Here is a 23,051-nt window from a genome sequence, read left to right as displayed (position 1 = left end):
GACAGGATGACGAAATGGACTGCATAGGAGTCTAATCAAAAGTTCAACCTGTCCAAGATGGCAGCATAGCTGTTGGCTAGCAGGTGTTGGCCAGGTTTTATAAGTTATGCCCCAGTTCAAGACCTACGATGATATTTGATGACCCTGTCGCCTCGGGGACACGCGTGAAAAAACGAAGAGGAATCAAACAGTGAACAACCGCTACCTTCTACAGACAATGCAGTGCCATACAGAGAGACCTGATACCGAGACTGTCTTACATCGTCAAATTTCGCCATCCAGTGCCAGAATAAATGTCACATACAATTGCCTTGCATTCTAGCTAATCCAAAGTCCACGTCCTCCTTCTCCATGTGCCCTTCTTCTTATTCGCTCGCCGATCTTGCAGTGTCCTCCAAAGGAAAAAGCATTCCGGCGATCGTATACCTATACTTTCCTTCACCTTCTTCATCTCTATCGACATGATAAGTGCTCGTCTTCTTTATTCGCGCGCCGGTGTAGCAGACTTGTCCTCCGTGTCCCGGTCGTACTTATCAACATTATGATAGCGGATCTTGTTGTCTCTTTCTCGTATAAATATGCCCCACTCTGGCAAAAGGAGGCTGTTGGGTAAATTCGTGAAAATGAGCTATTGAAACAGGCTTATTCTTTACAATGATGTCCGATACAATGAGGATCTCTTGAGATGCTGATATATGAACTTCAGAACACATCACTCTCTTAAGCAAAAAGTTAAGAAAACCTTGTCTGAAAATGTTTTTTTTTATGGATAAGCATTTGAAGTAGCAACTTATTTTGCTGTATTACATGGTTTTAGTGGCCTCGAAACACCTCTAGACATAATTGAAATGACCCAGGAAAGTCAAAAAATCATTTTGAGAAAAAAAATGTCTACCTTTTTCTCCCTTTTTCCTATACGACTTCCGCCTCCTTTTCCAGAGTGGGTCACAAATGGCAATTCGTATTTCGTGATATTTGCGAAAACTGGTCCATTTGACGACTACAAAATGCACGGCGCGTAGAGCATGTAATGGATGATTAATTTCTACAGCCAAGCCATGCATACATATGTACGTACATTCATCGTGTTACAATCTCCAACTGATGCAATAGTGTCTCTTGCACGACTAAAGAATGACTGATGACAGGTCTCAGTGGATGCTCGATCCCCTAAGGGATTGTTACTTTCAAAGCCGACATACAGTCATGCTGCAATCTCGAACTGATGTGAAAGCGTCCATTGGATACACTCCGGACGAAGCTAGTTCCTCACAAATTAGGATGTCGCGATGGGCTGACCATTGAATCTACCTTTTGGCGACTATAGAATGCAGGTGACCCGTTACAGCTTTCCAGGACACTGGGTCATCTACTGGACGGTCCATCCCACAAGACAAATACACCCGTGCTGCTATCTCTATAGGCCTACGTAACTGGCGAATCAACAGAAGTGAGGAATTGAACTTGACCTTTCAAAAGTCCGGTCCAGGCGATACAATCGTGCGGCAATCTCCAACTGGTGTCAAACCGTCCATTGGACGACAAAGAATGAAGTTGACCCGCCCCAACTATCTATGGACGCTTGCATCTTCTACTGGACGGGCCATATCATAGACAATACATTCGTGCAGCAACGGGTAGAAAATACAACCATAGAAGAATCATTATTCGATGATTCCGCGGACATTTTATCCCGGGATTTTATCCTGGGACATTAATCTCCAGCTTTTAAACCCGGTGTAAAAGTAAAAAGTGTCCCCCCTGGAAAAAGTGTCCGGCCCTATTGTATTCTGCAATATGGTTCTATAGAGACCCTGACAGTCAATAGCTCAGAGATTGAAGCCCATAATAGAATCCTTTGTTCCCGGACATTTTATCCTAGGACATTTTAAACTTCTACACCGGCGTCGATTGCATGAATACTGTCCCGAGACAGGACTACTGTGAAATCGGTCAGGAGTCGGTGTCACGAGCGTCATCTTTTCCTATATAGATGGCAGCACTGCATTCAGATGTTCAAGCAACTCTTTCGTCGGTTGTCCAAAATGCCTCCAGTCGCAAAGAAATTCGATTATTTAGTGATTGGGGGAGGGTCAGGGGGCATAGCAAGTGCTAGAAGGTCCACAGAATTCGGGGTCAGTGTTGGTATCATTGAACACGGACGGCTAGGGGGAACATGCGTAAGTTTTTGCCCAAAATTTGTTATCAGAATATTCAAGATAGCGAAATATCACCGAACAACTGTTCAAACCATGTGTGTGCGGTCTTCGGAGGAGCTAGTGTTCGGGCATGCAGCTATGTGAAAACACTGTGGTGCGAGTAGGCCTAAACATGACTTGGCATATTTTAGCCGGTGTTTTGATTATCTATGTATGATGTGATTCAGCTGGTTGCTGTTTTGCAAGCCGTCTGTGCAGGCCTCGCCGGATATACCTGACCACTCGCCGAGGTGTCCCTCCCTAAGAAAGGGTGTAACCGTGTAGGCCTATGCAGATAATGATCATAATGCACATCCCTGGGGACCGTGTCCATGACATTTTTTTAATACCCTTATGACGGGAAGCAAGGCGCCAGGAGTGAGCATGCCGACTTATCTGCGGTGAATATCAGTCCTAAAGTCTCCTGTGGATATCCACAGATACGGTGATGATCAGATGCTCAATTCCAGTTCCTCTGTTGTCCAGGATCAGTTTTACCTGATGTCCTGGCGATACATACTATAGAAATGATTCCTGAAAGTATATCCCTACTGCACCAGTCTAGGAAAAACTATATCAGGCCATGGCTCACCCACCCTGTGCAGTAGGGGGGGGGGGGGCAGAAGGGGTGCTGCAGCGTAATGACGTTAATTAAATTGTAATCGAAGTGACTGATAAGCCCAGGAGGGCTGGGTGTAACAAATTATTTTGTTTTTGTATATATGTTATATTTTTTATGTAAACATTGGTCACTAAATAAACTAATAAAAACTAAACTCCAGTTCCTCTGTGCCAGTATATCAATTATCATCCTGTTTTAATTGACATGATCGTCTTCAGGTAAATGTCGGCTGTGTCCCAAAGAAAGTGATGTTCAACACGGCAATGCATGCAGAGTTTATCCATGATCACAAGGACTACGGCTTTGATGTGGACGTCAAGAAGTTTGACTGGTCGTAAGTGATATTTTATTCCACCAGCCTTTCAATAACATAATAATCACAATATTTTTTAACACCAAAATTTGGGATGGGTCCCTAAAAAAACCTTTTTACTTATTTTTGGTGTGGCCCCCCTCATGAATACACTCGTCGAATCCTGGGAAAATTAAGGTAGAATGGAGTAATTGTAGCCCCTGCCTGTGATATTGATTGATATCCCCATGCATTAAACAATGCAGGGGCTACAAATAAATAGAGGTCAACAGTGTTTAGGAGACCTGCCCAAATTTCACTGGCTAAACCAACAGTATGCAATACATGTGCAGTAGAACCTCTCTATTAAGGACACTCTCGAGACTCACAAGTGCTGTCCTTAATAGAGAGGTGTCCTGAGTAGAGAGGTCAAATTGAATGGGTACAACAAATTTGGGACCAAAACTAGTGTCCTTATAGTAGAGAAGTTGTCCTTAATAGAGAGGTATCTGCTAACGGAAGTTCCACTGTACATGTAACCTCTTTTGTGTGCGACAAAAATGACCAGTGTGCCCAGCCCGTACCAGTGTATTAGTTCTGTAGCTGGATTATAATTGATCTTGAAATAAACCAGCTACACAACTAATAATACATTTACAGATGAAATGTACAAGTAACTCATATCCAACAGAATGTGGTGAGTTCATTGATCCCCTTGATATTTTTTCAAAGACGACAGGCCAAGGGAATTTAAAATGAAGAACATGTTGGGAGATTTTTCAGAAAACAGTAACTGCCTCAAAAACCGATACCACCAGTTCCATATCAGTTCCTTGAATAAAGAAAGCAAGTTTTGTGGTACAGACTTTTAAAACGAGAGTTTTGATCAAAGTATTTCCACAATTGTTTCAGAGTAATCAAGAAAACCAGGGATGCATACATAAAACGTCTCAACGGTATCTACGACAACATGCTCACTAACGTAAGTCTTCTTTGATTGTGTCATTGGACAAGGCACTTGACCAAGGGTGAGGTCGAAAGAAATTTCGTGATGAAAAAAAGAAAATCAGAAATATGTGGCAAATCACAAAAAGGAGGTGTGCAACTTTTTATGAACCAGAGTGTACCATCTCAGTCTCTTTACTCATCATCGGGAATACTAATTCTTTTTTAAAAATTTACAATTTTCAGAGTAAAGTGGAGAAAATTACTGGCCATGCGACATTTACCGCAGATAAAACCGTTGAAGTCGATGGCAACAAATACACTGCTGATCACATTCTGATAGCGACCGGTGGACGCCCAAGCATTCCGAAAATCCCAGGTAAATTATAATGTGGTATGTGGTATGTGGTATGTGGTATGTGGTGGTAAAACTAGTCGCTGTAGATTGGTGCTTCTAATGCCCAGGCAGTGCACACGCTGTAACTCGTTTAATACAGGACCCGGCAATTTTTGTTGCAGCTATATGTATCTGCAACAAAAGTTGCAGGGGGTGTGCACAGCTGCACTTTTTGACACACGATGTAACCAGACATCTTGTTGGCTGCAATTCTTGTTGCAGATCTGTGACCAGGCTTGATTGATACCTGCAATTTTCATCCTGCAAGAAAAATTGCAGGGTGTGCACCGGGATAAGGTAGTGTCTTTGAGGTGAACCAGATCTGGGCAATACCAGAATTAGTACTGCCGACTTGTTAACTCCTTTGTCTTGGATACAACTTTCTTTACCAAACTCTTATGCTTTTTAGGTTCAGAATACGGTATTTCAAGTGATGGGTTCTTTGATTTGGAAGAGTTACCTAAGTAAGTCTCTAGTTTTTCAGTAGATTTGGGGAGAAACTTTGAATAACTTTGCGATTGGCAAGCAGAAGCTTCTCATGTTGTATAGTGCTGTATCGGGAGTTATTTTATATATCTTGAAGCTTCAGTTTCAAGGTTTAATTCCACACATTTAAATGAGAGCAGATTAAGTGTCAAAAAATGTGAAAAAAAATCCTCCAGCATCCGACTCCCCCACCCCCCCCCAAATTTTTTTTCTTCTGAAGTCAGAATTGCTTAACCAATTCCCTGTCGTTTTAACATTGAGGCCTTTAGAGACAAGATTAATGTCAATAATGACTGGAAAAGATCTACAGGGTGGCCCAGAATTATTTTCCCTTGCACAATCGAATTCTATCGTGTATCCATTGTGTGAGGAAAAAGATTTCTGGGCCACCCTGTAGATCTGCATCGTTTGGCCCGCAGGTGAAATTAGAGAATTATACACCAGCTGTGTTGACATAAAAAGAAAAGGTGGTGATCCCCTGAGGGGAGAGGGTATAAGGTACAGGTTGATTTCTGCTTAAGTCGTATTTGGAATTGAAATATGATCGCTTTTTTTAGAAAAACTGTTGTGGTCGGCGCGGGGTACATCGCGGTAGAAATGGCGGGAATACTCAACGCTCTTGGCTCCGAGGTCCATCTCTGCATCAGGTACGACAACGCTCTCAGGACGTTTGACTCGATGATTTCGAGCGCCGTGACTGACGAAATGGAGAAAGCCGGCATGAAGATCGAGCGCCGCACTCAGTTGGAATCCATTACTAAGAAGGACGACGGGAGTTTGTTTATAAAGACGAATAATGGGAGTTTTGATGATGTGAATTGTTTGCTGTTTGCGGTTGGACGAGCTCCCAATGTGGAAATTGGGTTGGAAAACACGGTAGGTCGATTTTCGAAAATTTAACACCTTCAGGCTCTTTTATTTCAGACTGAAACAAGTACTGTTAAAGATCTGTTCAGTTGAAACCTTTTAAAATTGTGTCTGGTAGTGGTATGGCTTTCGAGGAGTACTATACAATGCAATGCAATGCAATGCAATGCAATGCAATGCAATGCAATGCAATGCAATGCAATGCAATGCAATGCAATGCAATGCAATGCAATGCAATGCAATACAATGCAATGCAATACAATGCAATACAATACAACATACATCACCTCTTCAACCCAATAGAGCCGGTCAACAGAAAGTAATTTTTGTTTTCAACGGAACGAAAGATTTTGCGAAAAAACTTACAAACTTTTAATTATAATTTCTCCACATTTGAAGCCCTTAACTTGAGTAGTCATGAAACATGCCGGTAAAAACGTTGAACTGTTTAGTGAAAAAAATAACCCGAGATGTCATGAACCTTATTAAAGCTTTACAAGCGAAAATAAAAGCAAGCAAAGATTTCTGGGTTTACAGTAAAACTGAAAATGTATTTTTTCCAATGGTATGAATATTTACCGATCGTGTCCACGAAAATGTTCTTCCAGGGTGTCAAACTGGATAGTCGAGGGAATATCCAGGTTGATGAGTTCCAGAGCACTAGTGCGCCAAATATCTATGCACTCGGTGACGTGTGTGGCAAGGCCTTGTTGACTCCTGGTAAGTGCTCTTACAATACGGCATTGGTGTCAATTACTTTGTCTGCATTCCTTACTTGAGGCACTGCACAGTTAACCCTTTCACTACCAGGACAGGGTTCTTCACTCAGCTTTTTGTCCAGGTGCAGCACCCGGACGTTTATTTAGCAGCCAGACCAGGATGTATGGAAACGGCGCACTGACATTTGGCAAATTGTCATTTTCGTTGCATTGGCGTGTCGGACATTTAACATGTTTAAAAAAGCAAATATGGACCAATCTCTCTTGCGACACTGATTTCATCTGGCATTCCGAAAATACACATCGCCCAATGGCCATTTGATTAATGTTTCCCCATCAGAGTGATATCTGTTTCATTTTCTCATCTTGTCAGTTGCCATAGCAGCAGGTAGACGTCTCAGCCACCGCCTTTTTGATGGGAAAACCGATCTCAAGCTCGACTACTCGAATATTCCCACGGTTGTCTTCAGCCATCCTCCAATCGGTACGATAGGACTCACCGAGGGTAAGCACGTATGGAGATCTTTGTAGCTTGGTTGCCTGCTCTGATGACATGAGAAGTAGCCCATTGCAGTATTGCAGTTTTAGGACGAGGTTTATTGTCGAGGTTGGCTGGTCCGCAGGACTGCGAAATTTTGCCAAACAACTCCTTTAAACCTGCGCTACCATTTCGATTGAAATCATGGAATCTCAACCATCTTGATTCATGAAAACAACATATTGTTGTGTTTTTGTGCTGCAAATTGTGGTTCAAACGGCCATTTTGATCATTTGCAATATCCCAGCACCTCTATCACACAGTGAAGTTTGTCTAAAATTTACAAGAGTTCAAGAGGCAGAGTCAGAGAGTCTATATTCTGCCCCGATTGCTGTCTATTGAGGCAATGGAAGTAAGTCTACATGAAGAGTACCACAGCTTAAGGCATCTGGAAGTAAGCCCACATGAAGATTACCAAGGCTATGTAGGTATCTCATTTCATTGAAATGTCTTCCATTTCGTTGGTAATATTCATGGATTAAAATCTTCTTGACACCTTTTCAGAGGAAGCCAAAAAGAAACACGGTGAAGACAATGTCAAGATTTACAAGTCTACATTTACGCCGATGTATCATTCTGTCACGACCAGGAAGGTCATGTGTCACATGAAGATGATTTGTCTCCTACCCACGGAGAAGGTAACGTATTCCTAGTGTATTCATATTGTGCCTTCATTCACACCAATGTACCCACGGAGAAAGTAATGTATTCCTAATGTATTCATATTGTGCCTTCATTCACACCAATGTACCCTCAGAGAAGGTAACGTATTCTTAGTGTGCCTTCTTTCGCACCAATGTACCCAAAGAGAAGGTTACGTGTTCTTAGTGTGCCTTCATTCGCACCAATGTACCCACGGAGAAGGTAACGTATTCTTAGTGTGCCTTCATTCGCACCAATATACCCACGGAGAAGGTAACGTATTCTTAGTGTGCCTTCATTCGCACCAATATACCCACGGAGAAGGTAACGTATTCTTAGTGTGCCTTCATTCCGCACCAATATACCCACGGAGAAGGTAACGTATTCTTAGTGTGCCTTCATTCGCACCAATATACCCACGGAGAAGGTAACGTATTCTTAGTGTGCCTTCATTCGCACCAATATACCCACGGAGAAGGTAACGTATTCTTAGTGTGCCTTCATTCGCACCAATATACCCACGGAGAAGGTAACGTATTCTTAGTGTGCCTTCATTCGCACCAATATACCCACGGAGAAGGTAATGTATTCTTCGTGTGTCTTCATTCACACCAATATACCCACGGAGAAGGTAACGTATTCTTAGTGTGTCTTCATTCACACCAATATACCCACGGAGAAGGTAATGTATTCTTAGTGTGCCTTCATTCGCACCAATATACCCACGGAGAAGGTAATGTATTCTGAGTGTGCCTTCATTCGCACCAATATACCCACGGAGAAGGTAACGTATTCTTAGTGTGCCTTCATTCGCACCAATATACCCACGGAGAAGGTAACGTATTCTTAGTGTGCCTTCATTCGCACCAATATACCCACGGAGAAGGTAATGTATTCTTAGTGTGCCTTTATTCGCACAGATGTTCTGATGAAATGTTCTGTAACGAATACTACAGAATGTTTGACCCCAGCCGTGGTTGTGGTTGATGGTTGGATTTATATTGTTTGATAAAATACATCTTGACAATGCTTAAAAGGGATGCTATTTATTGGGATGAAAATAAAATTTAGTATTGCATCACTGTCTAGTGTCCTGGAAACTGCTCAGATTTATGAATGAGAATGTACTCCTGCTTTATATTAGTTTTTTTCTGTGCCGTTCTTCTTGTTCTGCGTTCAGAATTTTTGATATGCAAGCTAGACTGTCGGTCTGTTTTCGGTAACAAAGTTGGCTGTCTTAGAGAGTTCACCACAGAGCCCTGGAGCTGTGTGGTCAGTGTGGTGTCCTTTTACCAGTATTCCTCTCCATTCTTCATTAGGGAGCAGGTCTGAAGCCCCAGAGCCCTAGAGCTTTGTGGTCAGGGTTGTGTCCTTTGGCCAGTACTCCTCTCTATTCTTCTTCAGGGAGCAGGTCTGAAGCCACAGAGCCCCAGAGTTTTGTGGTCCGGGTTGCGTCCTTTGGCCAGTATTCCTCTCTATTCTTTACTGTGCCATTCAAAACTCCCCATTTGAACAAGCGTTTCGCGACTGCTCTCCTTTAATTGTGTATTGCGTTTGGCTTTCAGGTGATTGGTATCCACATGATGGGTCCAGGTGTTGACGAGATGCTGCAGGGATTTTCTGTTGCCATCAAAATGGGGGCGACCAAGGCAGACTTCGACAACACTGTTGCCATACATCCTACCTCATCTGAGGAGCTGGTCACTCTGAGATAGTTATCAGGTTACTTTCTAGGGACTACTTAGATTTCGTACCCATTGTATTATACTGTCACCTTAAAAACTGACTGTATTTTTATTTTTGGACACTTGGTAAATATGATGCTAGATTTATATGAAAGGCCCACGCCGTTAGTTAAAAATTTGAAATTTGTATTTGAATTTGTAATTCCAGTGCATAAATTACACACTGAATACATTTTTTAAAGGCACTCTATAGGCAGCAGCTATTAAGTAGGCAAGATAAAGTAGACAAAGTGGCCAATAGGGGTCTCTCGCAATATTTGGTGCTGAATCCAACATGACCCTCATGGTGTACATCGCCTGATTTACCAAGTGTCCAAAAAAATGCAATCAATATCAAAAGCGTATCTTTTTTATTGATGTGCCCTGTAGTTACATGTAGTTCTCAATTCATGCTTAGCCGGTCACGCTGTAAATTCTGTTGTTGCCAATTCACATAATCAAAAATCATGTAATTGCTTTGAATATATATCCTTTATTTATTGACCAGTACATGTACTTTCATACCCCTGTGAAGTAAAACACTTTATACTGTGTTAATTGTTAACCAAGACATTCTATTTTTGGGGATTTTGCAAAAGAGGGTTATCAAGAGGTTGATTAAAATCGTGAAAAAATTTAATTTGATTTGAATAAAAGAGAGAAATCTCGTAACCCACCAAAATAAAGACTGAAAATTTGATTTTTTCAGAAATTTTTCATGTTGCAAATTAAAACGTTTTGAAATTTAGCATAGTTTTAAGAAATCCCTTTTTTATTATAATGTACCGGTATATTATGTGTGTGCCATCTTTGATGTATTGGTACATACATGTATAGTAGCAAATATGGATTAATCTATACTTGATAGTAGTTATATCATTGTGCTGCGAACCGTGAACTATTTGCCATCCTAAAAGTTGGTGATACTGCTCATTTAGTGGTAGACTTGATATCACATTTGTCACAGAAATTTAACAAAGTTAAATGTATTGAAATTGAAAGGTTTGCTCTTTTTTAGTGCATATTAGAGCATTAGACTGTGCATTTGACAGTGCATTAGACAGTGCATTTGACTGTGCATTTGACTGAGCATTGCGAAAGTCACAAGAATAAAACATTAGTGAAAATTTCACATTTTACAGTATAACGTAGATATATTGGCACGGTGTTATGAAATGTGATAATCAAAATTCCTTCCCTGTTAATATCAACTATGTGCATTCCCTATGCAGAAAATGCTGTATATGAGTTTTGTAACACCCTGTATAGATGGTCTTTGAAAATCCCTATGCCATAAATCGATTTGTGCTTGAATCCTTAGCTAATGCCATTCAACAATTGTTCATTATCACTTAAGGAATTGAACCCGAGGCGGAGGACCTTGGTTGAGTTCCCAAGACACTCGAGGGTTTGGACGAAATTTTAGCTCCACCCTCGAGTGTCTTGGTAACTCAACCAAGGTCCGAAGCCGAGGGTTCAATTTCTATTCTAAAATACCTCAAACTTAAAAAGATAGGCCACGAAAATAACTTGAATATGTGCGAATTTGGCAAATTCCATCCATCGCCGGCCCGGCCGGAGCGCCGGTAGCGCCGTTGTTTACATTATGTTACGGCAACGTTACAGAAAATGAGACGTGTACATTTTGTACAGCGCGCATAGGAAGTCCGCATCGGCTCGCTCAAGTGATGCTAAAATCCGCGCAAATGGGCTATTTGGAGCGTTTTTCTCGGCAAATATGTGTAGTGCTCATTAAAAAACTTAGGGTGGTTGATGCTTCCTTGACTGATTTGTGTTTGAAGCAGTGTTTTGAGAGCCTTAAACTTCTGAAGTGAGCTTAAATTCCATTGACGTGACGTGTGCATGGTTTCCACATTTTAGTGCAACCCGAGGGAACTTTGGTAGAGCATCTTGGTTGCGTGTCCAAAACACTCCACTCTCAGAACGAGGCTTATGCATTTTCCATTTAAAAGTTGACTTTACGGTACCAAGGTATTTTAGAATGTTCATCCCAACGTTTATCTCAGGTGCCAATTTTTTTGAGTATTTGATATCACAGTCCACCCCAGTTGTGTTAAGTTTTATACATTCAATTGTTTCACAAACGTCAAGATCAAAATGTACCTCAACGCAATAATGAATAAACTGGGTGATGTTCATCCCATTTTGTTGGTCTGTCACTTTTACTTCCGATGATATAAATGGTCATGAAAATGATGCTAAAGCATCCATTGTCGACTGAGTCAAATCTGAATGGACCTTTTCAATCTGTAACACTCCGTCTTACAACATTTTTAGCAATCTTGTTAAATGTGCCAATGCTAATGAAGGAGAAGTCCATTCTAAGAACATTGATACAGTGGAACCCCGGTAACACGACCTCCCAAGGGACTAAGCCGAAGTGGTCGTGTTACCGGGGTGGTCGCGTTAGTGAATTTAAGAATCATAAGTAGGTTTTCCCGCCAAAACATCGTCCTAGCAGATATGCTGTGTGTACATTGACATGCATTAATGACTACGCCACCGGGTGATTCGATAATTTGTGTGTATATCACGAATAAAAAATCATTTTCTTGAGTGTTTTGCGTTTAATTTACAACTTATGTAAATGAGTAAATAAACTGACGAGAGCTAATTAGACCAAACATTACATTAAAACTTGAGCATGCTAATTAGAGCAAGCATGTCATTCACACCATCAGCAGCTGCCCTTCTTGATGTCAAGCTAATATTCCCGCTAACATTGAGAGAGGTGATGTGAGAAGATGTTGAGAATTATTCCTGATGTCTTCCTGCTTTAACTTCAGCCAATTTGAACTGGTACTGATTAAATCATCTTTTTAAAAACGTATTTTATCAATATTACGACGTAGTAAGCATTCTTTACTTTGAGTATCAGTACTCTTACTAATCAACATAATTTATTTGTCCTAAAAACTACGTGTGCATGCCTCTTGACATCATTTAATACTAAATGATGAAAAACAAACCGTGAGTCGAAAAGAAAGTTTATTCTTCATTTTATTTGCGCTTACATTTGATCAAACTCACTTACACATCATTTATTTTCATATGGATTCCCATGGTCATTGTGTTCGAGGTGCTAACTATCAACACGGATTTGCGAGAAGGTGCCAATTGATACGATGCGGTCATGGTTGATTACGGCAATTAGGCCTCATGGTCGCGTTAGCGGGGTTAATTTGCAGTTTGGGACCGACCAAGCTGGTGGTCGCGGTCTGGGTACCGGGGTGGTCGTGTTAGCGAGGGCCAGTTATTGAGAATTAGAGAGAAAACCATTCGGGACCGGAGAATTTTGGTCGTGTTCGCGGGGTGGTCGCGTTACTGAGGTGGTCGCCGACCGGGGTTCCACTGTATTTACTTCATCAGGATCAAGACATTGGGTGATATGAATAAAGAGTAGTAAATGCTTTTATCTAAAACTCCATGTACATTTACACTAGGCCTTTCTGTACAAAATTGTAGTAAAAGCGTTTACTTGTCTTTATTCAAATCGCCCATTGTCTTGAAACAAACAAGATTATAATGACTTTGCATATTTCTTAGCTTCTTCTGACAGCATGGAAGCAAGGACAACTAAGAATTATTGAAATATTGCTATGAAGCTTTATTTACAATATCAAACATTATAAAGCATGTAAATAAATTTGTACAAAAGCTTCAGAAAATTTATTTTTTTAAAATCATAAATCATTATCTTGAAACGAACAAGTTATCAATGTCTTCTCATATTTCTTAGTTTTTTCTGACAACATGGAAGGGAGAACAATGTGGGAATTATTGAAATATTGCTATTGAGCTTTACTTACAAAATTTACAACATTCCCCAGCACTTCCCAGGACAGGCTGCTCAGTAGGTTGGAAGGCCTGCCTTGAAAACATAAGATCAGATAAGAATTATCGGTCAGCTGGACAACTGAATCTCCTGGGTGTTCTCATAAGACTCCATTTTCACAAGTTTTCTCCGGAGGGGCAGCGGTAGTGCAGAGGAAGAGAGTCGGCCTCATGATTAGGAGGTCGTGGGTTCGACTCCTGGCCGAATCACTGCTTGGTTCCCCAACTGGTCATGTTCAAGTGAGCGCCTTCTGGTTGCTCCTTGAAACCCCCAGATTGATTTCTGTGGAGACGAGGGTAATGATGTGGTATTCCAAAAGCGCTTTGAACAGGGAAACATGGAAAAAGCGCTTTGAACAGGGAAACATGGAAAAAGCGCTATTCATGTTTAAGAACTCGATATTACAGTATTATTCATTAGATATATTGGATTTGCGTCTCAAGCTAGTCTATGCATCCTCAAACATTTTCACGAGATTCCTCCAGGTGTACACTGCCCTCTATCAGTCGACTCCGTATAAATCATGCACCCAATATCTTCTTGACCGTATATCCCGGCAGCGAGTAGAAGAAAACCAAAAGGAAGAAGATGGCTAAGATGATGAGGATCAACTTGATGAGGCAGCATCTGTATCGACGGAGGAGGACCTTGACCAGACGGAGGGGGTTCAAGAGGTTCAGGAATGAGTAGTTGGGACGTCTGAAAGATGGAAGGAAGATCGTTTGATTTTGGGAGAGAAACAAATTGGTCTCTCCAGGTTGGGACTTTGGAATGAAAAAAACCTGGGACACTGAGGACCATTCTGCCTCTGATAGAACTTTAATCTCATGTTGACCTTAAAATCAGGCCCAGGTATCCCACCTGACAACTTGAGGAGCCTACTCGATGTCTTTATACCTAGGACAGCATTGGGACCAGATGAAAGGGGTTCCGGAGGCTCGGGAACGAGTTGTTAGGATGTCTGAAAGATGAAGGGAAAAAACGAATTGTGACTTGTCACAGCAAAACCGGGGACATGTTGCTCTGAGCTTGGCAGGTTTAGACAGACTGGTTGTTCATTTCACTGTTGTCTGCCTTTTGTGAAATCTGAGTACATCAGTTTCTTCCGTTATCTCCTGGTGTCATTTAGGCTCCTCTTATGTGCAACATACGACTGGTTTTGCTGAGATGGTCTTCAGGTCGGGACTTGAAAGATGGGAATGGTCTTTTTGGGACATCTGGATGGGCTGAAAAACCCTGCGACACTAAGGCTGACGTTACATAGGCCTCATTCGTTCACTTCCCACATGTCACGTTCCCCTTAATGCGTTCGTTCCTCACTGAATGCATGGCCGTGCATTCACCGAGGAACGTTAAGTAAAGCTGGAACGTGACATGTGGGAAGTGAACGAATGAGGCCTATGTAACGTCAGCCTAATAGGATCCTTCTGGAGTAGTTGGGACGTCTGCTAGCTGAATGAAAATCATTTGATTGGGGATGAATAAATGGTCTCAAGGTTGTGACCCCGGGGTTGTGACTTGAAAGATGTGAATGGGGCTTTTTAGGACATATCTTGATGGGCTGTAACACCTGGGGACAGCATCAGGACTCTTCTACTTCTGTTGAGCTTTCATCTCGCTCTTCACTTAAAAACCGACCTAAGGACTCTGGCAACTCAAGCAGCCAACTTGGAGTACCGGGTAGCTCACGTACCCTGGAACAACGGACGAACTGTGGTTATGGTCCTCCGTTACCAGTGGGCAACCAACCGGGGGCTGCCGATGCCCACACTGCGCATCGCTCCTCTCGTTTGCCACCACAGGCCAACAGATGCTTATTGTCCTGCTCAACCAGCGTGGGGACCAAGTCGTGAAAGACATGGGGTTTATACATCCTGCTTCAATAGCAAAATGATGAGAGAACAGGGTACTACACTCCTACTTCACCAGATACAGGTTGTAAGAGACAGGGGACCATGCTGTGAAAGACCCGAGACTATTCCTTCTGCTACACCAGTCACAAATTGTCCTCTTGATCCACCAGTCCGCAGGCTGTGAAAGACACGGGACAATACCTGCTACACCAGCAACACCGGCTGTGAACGACAGCCCGGACCAAGTTGTGAATGACAGGGGCTATTCGTCCCGCTGCACTTGCCACTTGTTGTGAAAGACAAGGGCCAATACCACCGGTTGTGAAAGACCGGGGTTCATATACTACCAACTTTACCAGCCACAGGTTGTGAGAGATAGGAGACTAAACCTCCTGCTACGCTCGCCACAGTTTATGAGAGACCAGGGGCTGTTACTCTAGCGTCACCAACAACAGGTTGTGAGAGACAGGGAACCAATTAATTTGTTAAAGACAAGGGACTCTTCTTCCTGCTACACCAGTCATTGGATGTGAAAGACAAGGGACATTACCACCGGTTGTGAATGACTGGGGTTTATACCTCCTGCCTCATCGGCCACAGGCTGTGAGAGACAGAGAACTGAACTTCTGCTAAACCAGCCACATTGTGGAGACCGGGGAACGAGTTAGGAACGACCGGAGTTATAACTCCTGCTTCACTGGCCACAGCGTGTGAGAGACGGCGGACTGATCTGTTAAAGACCGGGCGACTATTCCCTCTTGCTGCACCAGTCACAAATATTGTGAAAGACATGGGACTATACCACCGGTTGTGAAAGAACGGGGCTTATGCCGCCAGCTTCACCAGCCACAATGTTAAGAGACAGCGGACTAATCTGTTGAAGACCAGGGACTATTCCTCCTGCTGCACCAGTCACAAATTGTGAAACACATGGGACTATACCACCGGTTGTGAAAGATCGGGGGTTAAACCACCAGCTTCACCAGCCACAGGTTGTTAGAGATAAGGGACTAGACCTCCTGCTCAACTAGTCACTGGTTCTGAGAGAACACGGAGTATACATCTAACGTCTGGATTTCACACAGTGCCGCTGGAGTTGCAGGCGGAACATTGGTCTCCTGTCTCTCACAACCTGTCGCTGGTAACTGCTAACGATGTACGCAACATGGTCTCTCACAACCAGCCCAGTGGCACGCGAAGCAGCCCCTGTCTTTACAACATATGACTGGTGTAGCAGGCGCTTTAGCTCCCTGCCTTTGACAACATGTGGCTGATAAAGCAGGACAAGGAATAATCCACTATCTTTCACAACTTGGTCCTCTGTCTTTCACAACGAGCGGCTGGTGTAGCAGGGGGTGTAGTCCCTTGTCTTTCACAGCAAGCGGCATGTGCGGCAGGACGAATAGCCCATGTCTTTCACAACTTGGTCCCCTGTCATTCACAACCGGTGTCTGGTGTAGCAGGAGACATACCCAAGTTTAGTCCCATGTCTTTCAACACTTTCGACTGGTGTGACGGAATATAGCTCCATGTCTTTCACAATTTGTGATCGGTGTCCCCGGTCTTCCACAGATTTGTTCCCTAACTCCTACAGCCTGCATTTGGTGAAGCAAGAGGTTTAGTCTTAGACAGCAAGCATCAGTGGGTAGTGGTGTCAAATGACACGAGCAAGGAGCAATGAGAGGCAGTGGCATCACCCAGTGTAACAGGGGATAACCATGGCTGGCATAGCCGCTGGAATACAAATGTAGTTCCCTCTCGTTCACACATTGCGGCTGGTGTAGCAGGAAGAATGGCCCCTGTCTTTTACAACTTGTTGCTGGTGTAGCAGAAGGAATACTCCCCTGTCTTTAACAACAATGGCTGGCGTAGCCGGAGGTGAATTTCACACACTGCCGCTGGAGTAGCAGGAGGAACATTGGTCTCCTGTCTCTCACAACCTGTCGCTGGTAACTCACGATGTACGCAACATGGTCTCTCACAACCAGCCTAGTGGCACGCGAAGCAGCCCCTGCCTTTACAACATACGGCTGGTGTAGCAGGAGCTCCCTGTCTTTGACAACATGTGGCTGACAAAGCAGGACAAGGAATAATCCCCTGTCTTTCATAACTTGGTCCCATGTCTCCCACAACCTGCAGCTGGTGACACATGAAGTTTGGAAGCCCTGGTCTTTCACAACCTTTAGTACATGTCTTTCACAACGAGCGGCTGGTGGAACAGGAGGAATAGCCCATGTCTTTCGCAAATCGGTCATCTGTCTTTCACAACGAGTGGCTGGTGTTACAGGGGTATAGTCCCCGGTCGTTCACACCTGCGGACTGGTGCAACAAGGGAAATACTAGTAGTTCCCCGTCTTCCCTAACCTTTTGCTGGTGTAGCAGGAGGAATATACGCCCAAATGTCTTCACAATTTGTGGTTAGTGCAGCAGGAGGAATAGTCTCCAACCTTTCACTGCCGACGATCTGGTCTCCTGTTTCAGAACGAGTGGCTGGTGCTGCAGGAGGATTCGCCCCCATGTCTTTGACAACTTGTTCCCATGTCTTCGACGCTGGTGTAGCAGGAGGTATAGTACCCAGGCACCAAGCATCTGTGGGCCTATGGTGGCAAATGAGAGGAGTGATGGGCAATGTGGGGCAGTGGGGTGGCCCACTGGTAATGGACTGGAGGACCATAACAGCCACAGTTCGTCCGCTGGTGTGTGCCGCTGGTTGCCTGATCTGTGCCCGTATCAGCCTTTATGCCAGTGCAACCCATTCTTGCTGTCTGGGCGACCTCTTTGGTCGTGTTGGACCTGTCTTCAAATGCACGGTGAGATTGTTGCTCTGCCAAAGGCGAAAGGGTCATGATGTTGTCCGAGGTACATAAGCTACGTCAGATACATGAGGTAGAAGCTTGAATAGGCTAATTAAGCTGTCTCAATGACAATATTGGCCTGGTCTTTAAGTGAACAGTAAGACAGAACCTCTACCAAAGACAGAAGTGTCCTGATGTTGTTCCAGGGTACATGAGCTACCTGGGACTCCAAGTAGGCTACTTGAGTTGCAATCAGCAGACAGAAATGTAACGTTAAAAGCCAAGTAAAGTTCTGGGAGCACTGCCTACAAGCCAACTATGATGCAAGGAATGTGGCAGTTTTTGTGTTCATGCTATGGCAGGAATGTATCAGAAAGCATTCTCAAAGTGTTCATATGACAATTTTTGATGTAACACAGACACACATCCTGAGGAAATCAGGGCGCTCAGAGCGTTGCTAGCAATTGATTCTAGGGATATAATCAATGCTGCAGCAACGAATCTCGGATGCTGACTTGAAGGTGATGCACGTCTGTACTTGAGGGGAAAAGTCTCGGGGGTTCGTGTGCAGGGAAGCGAACATTAACTCCCGATTTCCTCATCAGGATGCACATTCCTCTGTCGTGAAACGTTGTTACCTCTACTCTAAGCTTGTAAGGCAGTTAAGAAGCACTAAATCAGCTACAGTGGATTAGTAGTATATTAACTTTATTGGACTTATGAAAGATAAAAAGAATGAACATAAATGAAACAGACATAAAGTAAACACATTGTGACTTTTGATTATGTACAATAAGTGGAAGACATTTCTAAGCCATTTTCATTTGATTGCGCTCAATCTTGACCGACCGATGGTGAATCGAGACACGTGAACCTTGACACGTGACATGAGTTCTGTGTAGACTTGAGCTTGTGGTTCAAGAGGGGTTACAAGGCTTTATGACACATGACAAGACTTATATGTACACTCAGCCTCTCGTTTTAAGAGCGGTTTTAAGCTTAACCATCATACTTTATATGATAATGGGATCCAATGCACTCTGCATAGCAATTTCAAAGGATCAGGCCTATGTATTTCATTCAATTAGTCTGATCAAGCCTGTCATGCAAGCATTCTTTTGTCATTCAGAGGGCTGTCAGCATAATACTGAGCCTCACTCCATTAATGAATAGAAATATGAGAGGAGCCACCTATGAAAGAGAAAAGGAACTATTAATGTACATAATGCACACACATGATAGTTCATTTTCTGTTTCATAGGTGGCTACCCTTTATTTTAACTTTTTAAGGATGGTGCAACTATTCATACAACCTGTCACTTGATTATTAAAATTCAAACTTGAAATCTTTAACATTCCACGGTTCAATATTAACTCATTATTATTCACATTGCAAAATTAAAATTTGAAAGACAATGGGTTTAAACAATTAAAGGCAGTCTATAGGCAGGAGTCAGACAGGTTAGATTAAGATATCCGAAGTTGGCAATAGGGGTCTCTCCCATCTTGCTATATATGAAAGCTATTCATGCTTAATTGTACCAAGGAGAAATTCATCACTGAATAAAATGCAACCTAACTGTCGATACTAGTCACCTGAAGACTACCAATTTGACCCACCTATTTCCTGCCGATAGTCACCCTTTAAGGAGAAGAAGCTTGAGTTACTGCAGGGGCCATCACTTAATGTATAGAGTTCCTGTATGATGTGACCCTTTTTAATATAGAGGGTGCAGTTATGGGATGCATCAGAAAATGTACACAAAAATTCCATTTGTTTGAGTACACTTAATTGCAAAAGGGAATTATTTTCATCCTCCACATCACAGGAATTATGTTACCATTTATTACAGCGCTAGCCGGCAGTAACTTTCACCACTCCTCTGTAATTTTATGCTATTTACAATGCACCATATAAAACTGAAATAAAACAAATATTTGGCACATATCAGAAATGGCAGTTTAGCCACACCAGATATTAAAATCTGGAGTGGCTGAACTGGTATTGTGGCTAAACATGGACTGGTACATTGAGAGCGTAAGCAGGTAGTGTTCTGTACCCTAAAATTGAGGTCATGCAGTGATGTCATATGTGCATCCATTTTGGAGGTCATAAAGGGGTTTATCATTTGCCAATTCAAATCAAAATAAGCACTGTCCAGCATTGGCATCCACTGCTATGCACGGGCCGCTGCTGGTCAAAAATGGCTGCAACAATGAAAGGATTCTGAAATTTTCAGTAGAACTCGGATGAGCTGCTCAATCAGCATTCTCAGTTTTTTCTACCAGTACATATATAAAGTCATACAATTATAGCCTCTGTACAATTATACATGTAGCCTCTCCAGTGTAGAGAACAGCTTGTAGTGTACATTGATGTACAAAAAGGCTATAATTGTACTGTGGCTTTCATTGTACCACTCTACCTTACTATGCAAGATAATGAAATACTAAGTAACCTCAAAACTCTATGGGTAAAGCAATACAATTGAAGTCTCTATATCATAATCTACACTATTCAGTTACAAGCAGTCAGACAGAACACAAGCCTAAACCTAAGGTCCAAAGCATTATTAAATTAGGTGAAAAGGTTAGGATTGTAATCTATATGTGTTTTGCAAATCTGCTGCGTATTTGTACATTTCATGCACTTAGAGGGACAAGCATTTCCCCAACCAGAGTTAGCATATTATTGTTTAAGGCTGAGCCTTTTGAGTAAAATGTATTTTTTTTTGTGTCAACCGTACATAAATAGAAAAAAACAATGCCAACCAGTTAACATGCTCCAACCAGACATGTTAACATGCTCCAACCAGAGATGTTTAAACATGCTAAAGAATGACCTGTGGGGTATGTCTATATCATTGTACAAAACAGCAATGTTGAAATTTATAGTCAATGTACATTTACATTACCAGTATTGAAAAATCTCAATTTCAAATTTCAAATTTTGAACGAACGGTGATGGCCTTTAAAGGGGTGCGCCGTTCATAATTACTGGTGGTCCAAGAAAATAGAAATGCAGTTATACACAATGCCGTAGTGCAGTTATTATGCATACAAATTTGCTGAAACCTGGTGTTTAATGGTACATTATTTGTAGCCCTATTTCGGGGATGGAAACTCAATGTTAAAAAGTCGATTCATCCCCGCCGGTGGTGCGGCATAGAAGAAGATGACGAGGACCAAAATGAGGAACAAAATACAGCAACATTTGCAAATTCTCCACTTGTACATTCTCCAAAAGAAACGGCAGAATGCTTTGCACGGAGAGAAGTACATCATGAAGGAGGTGGTTGGACGGCTAGAATTAGAAGCAAAAGTAGGATGCTAATTAGAAGCTAAATTAGAAGCAAAAGTAGGATATGAATTAGAAGCTTAACTTAATGGCTGAAATTAGAAGCAAAAGTAGGATGCTAATTAGAAGCTAAACTAAATGGCTGAAATTAGAAGCAAAGGTAGGATGATAATTAGATGCTAATTAGATGGGTGAGATTATTCAATTAGAAGCAAAAGAAGGATGCTAATTAGAAGCAAAACTGACTAGCCAAAATTAGAAGTCAAAGTAGGATGATAATTAGAAGCTTAATTGGATGGCTAAATAAGAAGCAAAAGCACAAAATCTCCAAATAAAGAATACAAAATTAAGATGCTAACATCGCAAGCAAAGCAAAATTAGTCAATTAAAGCGATTTACGTAACAGATCTCAACACAATGGCCTTTTATTTCCTGTGCTTCAGTCAGCATCACAAAGAGGATGATTGAAACTCCCGTCTGATGCATGAGTCATAATATGGAATTCTACTGTGGTTATTCATGAATGGAAGCACATCTTCAGCAGCGAGAGCTGTTAAACTGAACTGCTGGTGGGCAGAGGTTTGAAACAAGAGGCCCAAGAGCCTGGTACTCAGCTGAAATACATGGGTAACTGTACACAACGTGGAAAGTATGTACTTGGTAGGTCTCTTTAAAATTGCATCAGCTGTGCTTAAATTGTTTGAGAACAAAGAAATGGCATGCTATATTCTTGTGGGTGGTGAATATGGATAAGATTAAGAAGGCTGAAGTGTTTGCCAGGCAATATGTCAAAGAAAAGTAAGGACGATTCATTGCAATAAAGTTGGTAAGGGGCCAAAAATGAGCAGGATTCCGCCAAAACCACTTTGGTTATAGGTAAGAATCGGGTGGATTGTTTGCAGAGGACAAAGAAGTTTAAGTACAGTACTTTTTCAAATTAATATAAACAATGTCTTTTGATTCAGTAATGCAAATTGTTCATAATAGGGCCATTGCAAGAATGATCCACTGATATCGCTTTGAAATTTCACAGCATTTTAACTCATTCAACACTCAGCAGCCTAACTGAGCAGATGACATAAGTATGACAAGCAGACGTCAAACGTAACCAGACTGTGTAACCATTTTCCCCCTAAAACTGAGTCATGGGTGGCAAAATATTTGAAGAAAACGTGATCATATAAACCCCCTCAACATTATTTCTTCATTTGTCTCAAAAATTATCGTCAGCTTTAGCATACGGCACCAGATCCAAAATGGTGATGTTTGGGGAAAACAATTGAAGGAAAGCAAAATATCAACCATATTGGTATTGGTTAAATTTTTTCAGTTCATGACACTTCCCAAGCTCACAATGGTAAAGCCAGGGTTGATTGAGTTAAAATGAGTTGAAGAGTCTGGTCACGCCAGCAGGCGGCGCTGCGTAGAAGAACAGTGCCAGCAGTACAATCATGATTAAGCAGCAGCAGCACTTGAGTATGGTCCACTTGTACATTTTCCAGATGAAACGTTTGAATGATTTCAGAGGTGCAAAGTAGAACATAAACGAAGTTTCAGGCCGTCTAGAAAGCAAGCAAAGCAATGTTAAGGCACAAGTTTTATGAGTAACGTTTGAATGCTTTCAGAGGCGCAAAGTTGAACATAAACAACATTTCAGGTAGTCTTAAAACTTAAGACGATAAAAGAAAAAAATACTTCAAAGAAGCTTCTTTTAGTCTATGGTTCATTCGACTACATTTCGACTACATTTCGTCAACAAATTTACACCCGCAGGAGGCATCTTTTCCATATAAGTCAGCTGTTAAACGTAAAATTGGTC

The 23,051-nt window shown here is 42.1% G+C and overlaps 2 protein-coding genes and 1 non-coding gene across 11 annotated transcripts in view; 1 reads left to right on the top strand and 2 right to left on the bottom strand.

Moving 5' to 3' along the window:
• Positions 1 to 2,008: 2,008 nt before the first annotated feature.
• On the top strand, positions 2,009 to 10,741 carry LOC135494946 (glutathione reductase, mitochondrial-like). Its single transcript, XM_064783317.1, has 10 exons — positions 2,009 to 2,180; positions 3,039 to 3,154; positions 4,025 to 4,094; positions 4,304 to 4,436; positions 4,864 to 4,918; positions 5,498 to 5,816; positions 6,416 to 6,527; positions 6,900 to 7,031; positions 7,569 to 7,702; positions 9,272 to 10,741. The coding sequence occupies exons 1-10, from the start codon at positions 2,013 to 2,015 to the stop codon at positions 9,419 to 9,421; spliced, it is 1,389 nt and encodes a 462-aa protein (XP_064639387.1). The 5' UTR covers positions 2,009 to 2,012; the 3' UTR covers positions 9,422 to 10,741.
• LOC135495199 (small nucleolar RNA U3) lies at positions 2,651 to 2,748 on the bottom strand. Its single transcript, XR_010448542.1, has one exon. It is a non-coding gene; the product is annotated as a small nucleolar RNA U3 (small nucleolar RNA).
• A 2,247-nt stretch (positions 10,742 to 12,988) lies between the features above and the next one.
• Positions 12,989 to 23,051, bottom strand: part of LOC135495030 (otoferlin-like) — a 68,108-nt gene continuing 58,045 nt past the window's right edge. For 8 of the 9 annotated variants that reach the window (XM_064783426.1, XM_064783427.1, XM_064783422.1 and 5 more), the window contains one exon: positions 18,632 to 21,238. In XM_064783426.1, the coding sequence (XP_064639496.1) occupies positions 21,040 to 21,238 (199 nt within the window). In that variant the 3' untranslated portion in view covers positions 18,632 to 21,039. Of the gene's footprint in view, positions 13,986 to 18,631; positions 21,239 to 23,051 lie in introns of those variants that run through there. The other variant, XM_064783423.1, reaches the window with a different exon arrangement.

The sequence above is a fragment of the Lineus longissimus genome, chromosome 10 (genome assembly GCF_910592395.1).
Source record: "Lineus longissimus chromosome 10, tnLinLong1.2, whole genome shotgun sequence".
NCBI lineage: Eukaryota > Metazoa > Nemertea > Pilidiophora > Heteronemertea > Lineidae > Lineus > Lineus longissimus.
The sequence above is the reverse complement of the archived record's forward strand: the minus strand, read 5'-3'. Positions and strand labels throughout refer to the sequence as shown.

Coding starts and splice junctions, on each gene's coding strand:
- LOC135494946 (XM_064783317.1), top strand. CDS start 2,013: ATGTTCAAGCAACTCTTTCGTCGGTTGTCCAAAATGCCTCCAGTCGCA. Junction 4,919..5,497: donor GATTTGGAAGAGTTACCTAA/GTAAGTCTCTAG, acceptor CGCTTTTTTTAG/AAAAACTGTTGTGGTCGGCG. Junction 7,032..7,568: donor TACGATAGGACTCACCGAGG/GTAAGCACGTAT, acceptor ACACCTTTTCAG/AGGAAGCCAAAAAGAAACAC.